General features: G+C 35.0%; 1 protein-coding gene across 2 annotated transcripts; it reads left to right on the top strand.

Moving 5' to 3' along the window:
• Positions 1 to 457: 457 nt before the first annotated feature.
• Positions 458 to 2,463, top strand: LOC113285500 (probable WRKY transcription factor 51). 2 transcript variants are annotated; one of them, XM_026534374.1, is made up of 3 exons: positions 458 to 849; positions 948 to 1,094; positions 1,643 to 2,437. In XM_026534374.1, the coding sequence occupies exons 1-3, from the start codon at positions 560 to 562 to the stop codon at positions 1,857 to 1,859; spliced, it is 654 nt and encodes a 217-aa protein (XP_026390159.1). In that variant the 5' UTR covers positions 458 to 559; the 3' UTR covers positions 1,860 to 2,437. The 2 variants fall into 2 exon arrangements, with proteins under 2 accessions (XP_026390159.1, XP_026390160.1); XM_026534375.1 differs by having other exon boundaries at positions 670 to 853; positions 1,643 to 2,463.
• The last annotated feature ends 624 nt before the right edge of the window (positions 2,464 to 3,087 follow it).

The following is a 3,087-nucleotide window of genomic DNA, read 5'->3' as shown; positions in this document are numbered from 1 at the left end:
ACCCTTGGAGTACTCGTTTTCTGTACAAGCAACATTCACATACTCAAACTTAACTGTCGATTGACTCGACACTAACATTTTTGAGTTGACCTTGACTCTCATCAAAACTCCCTTTACCCACCAAAACCCCTGTACTCCTCTGCAGTACAATCAATATTCCCCTAGCACACCACCAATGTGCTTTATTTTATTTTTTTCACCCTAAAGCACCAATGATAAGACAGCAATTGATAATTAGAGGAGTGTACCTATCAATGCTATCATCCATACGTCACGCTTGCAACGTCATCATATGCAAGGTGCCGACAAACTATTGGTCCACGTGTCCTCAATGAACCTTCCTAACAAACCCAGCCCATTGGAGCTTGAATGGTTTCCACGAAACCACCATGAACACTTGAAGGTATTATAATAGCAAAAAATCAAATGACCACTTCAAGGAAACTACACTCTTTACTTTACTAACAATAAAAACCAAGAGAGGTCTTGCTTCTCTACTTCTCCCTCTCCTTCAAATTTTATTCATTCACTACTATCTTCAAGAAGTTTTACCACAACTATGTCTATTGATCAATTTAGTTTTCCACAAAGAGATAACTTCTTTGTTAATCATGAAGAAAATCATAGTAAAGTTCATGGTACTAACCCTAATTACACTGCTTATCTTATGAATAACAATTTAGATTTATCGGATTTCGAAGTTTCCGATTATTTATTACTCGAACATGGGTTGCAAGATGAGTCTACGTCGACCCTAACTGGAAGCAATTCGTTGCCTAGTCCCATTTTGCCAAGTTTGGTTGATGATCCGGTTGTAAGCAATGGGATTACACCAACAAGTAGTAACATGCAAGTACTAACTATCATAAGATTGATTAGTTTTAAAACAAAGTTTAGCAACCTTAGGTGTATAGTACTAATTGATGCTTTGTTTTTTGCTTATTTAGGAAATGCAAAGGTGCGGCTAAGAAAAACAAGGCGGATGGACGCCATAGAATCGCTTTTCGAACAAAATCAGAGGTCGAAATCTTGGATGATGGATTCAAATGGAGGAAGTACGGGAAAAAGGCGGTAAAGGATAGTCCTAATCCAAGGTAATTGTCTAGCCATTTATTCAATTAACACATAATTAAAACTATAGTTATTGATAAAGTTGAATAGCATATGTGATTAATTTATCCAAACTAAGAATCTAGTTAGTGGCTTTTGGAGACTAGTAATGGCTGCTTTGATAGTTGGTTATAAAGTAAGATTATCTGTTGATGATGATAAGTTTATGTCTCCTATCAATATTGGTTTTTTGTCCTTCATACTAGAGCTATCAAATTATTAATGCACACACATTCTTAACTCTAGCTAAATCAAATAGATGAGTTTGATTTTTTTAGTGGTTGTGCAGTTATGGCCAAACAGATTCCTCAATGTCCTTGCATATCAACACCAATTTATGTGTCAAAAAAGAAAAAAACCCAATATATTTAGGTGCTACTTTTGTATTTCAACCAAAGATTTGAGCATTTTATTACATGTAATCTTACTATTCTGGATTAACCTTACCGTTCTACTGTAGCTAAATGATTTACTACTAACAGTCTAATGTATTTTGCGGATATTAATCATGATTTGATTGCTTCCAATGCAGGAACTACTATCGTTGTTCAAGTGTAGGATGCACTGTGAAAAAAAGAGTAGAAAGAGATGGAGAAGATTCAAGTTACGTGATAACAACTTATGAAAATGTTCACAACCATGAAAGTCCTTCTGTTGTTTACTACAATGAAATTCCGTTAATGGTTCCTAATGGCTGGACTCTTCATCAACAATCATCTAATGCTTCCTCTTCATCATCCTTTCCGTAGTTAAGCCGGCCGTGTTTACTTCCACAGTTCTATCTCGATCATTAATATTATGTTCACTTGAAGAGATGCTGCAACATACCTTTTTATATACTGTTTTGGACACGATGACACTCAATTTGGTCAAGGGCCGGTTTGCATTACCAAATTCTCAGTGTCATTCCCTAGTTTTGGGGTGACTTTCATGAAGCATGATGACACAATGAGGAGAATATCAAGTCGCAAGTCCTACTAAAGTGTGGCGCACAATGGATAACCGCCCTCTTTAGCTTTATAAATTATTAGATTAAATTTTATAATACATGGAAACTACGTAGTTGTTGTTGTGTACGCTAATATCCTAATATTTATAATTTGGAGGCTGATTAAAGTTATTTGTTTGGCGACTATATCCTTCCATACTTCAATGTTGAATTCCGAGAAGTTGTAATATTGTTGGTGTTTGCTGTTATCATGCATTTGAAAGCATAACTACTTAATGAGCATACACTTGTAAACTACCAAATTTTATATCTATTCATATGCTCTATGTCATTATGTGTAATTCTGTGAAAATGTAAAACATAGCTTTTTGGTGCTAAGAAAATACCGCCATGACTTTGTTTTCCTTTTTGAACTTATGCGATGGAAAAGTGGATGTCCATTGTACACTTGCATGATAGCACTTTAGACCTATTTCTATGTATAAGGTTAAAAAAATCTGTTTGACATATTAGGTGGTATGGAAAATAAGTTACGTCATTATTGGAAAACCACTAACTGATAGAGTTTGTAGCAGCAGTTATTCATTAAAACGCTGGCGATAATGTGAATATCGCTGGCATCATAGTTACCAACGCTCGATTTTTTTTATATCGCTCTACGACTTTATAATGGCTATTTCCCCCTCTTTTCCCATATATACGCCATATACTTTATCAAATCACTCACACCTACTTTTACATGTATTTTACCAATTTTTGTATTTATATCCGCAATTTAAAATTTCATAATCATCAATAGCGAGATCCAATGCAGAGATGAATGTTATAATGAATCGATTTAGATTACAACAAGAAATGCATCAAAGGAGGTTGCATGAAGTTGACGATGAGAAAGCTGAAGATAATAAACTAATCGAAACTCTGATGCTTGTACATTCGGGACAAATACGGAGAGTTCCAGAGCCAAAAGAAGAATTCTTAATAACAAATATATACGTATCAAGGAAGGAAATTTTACCACCAGAAGC

This window comes from Papaver somniferum, chromosome 6 (assembly GCF_003573695.1).
Source record: "Papaver somniferum cultivar HN1 chromosome 6, ASM357369v1, whole genome shotgun sequence".
NCBI lineage: Eukaryota > Viridiplantae > Streptophyta > Magnoliopsida > Ranunculales > Papaveraceae > Papaver > Papaver somniferum.
The sequence above is the reverse complement of the archived record's forward strand: the minus strand, read 5'-3'. Positions and strand labels throughout refer to the sequence as shown.

Bases quoted from the DNA above. Each gene is read 5' to 3' on its own strand.
- LOC113285500 (XM_026534374.1), top strand. From the start codon at position 560: ATGTCTATTGATCAATTTAGTTTTCCACAAAGAGATAACTTCTTTGTT. The intron at 850-947 runs GCAAGTACTAAC...TTGCTTATTTAG, and splicing joins ACACCAACAAGTAGTAACAT to GAAATGCAAAGGTGCGGCTA. The intron at 1,095-1,642 runs GTAATTGTCTAG...CTTCCAATGCAG, and splicing joins AAGGATAGTCCTAATCCAAG to GAACTACTATCGTTGTTCAA.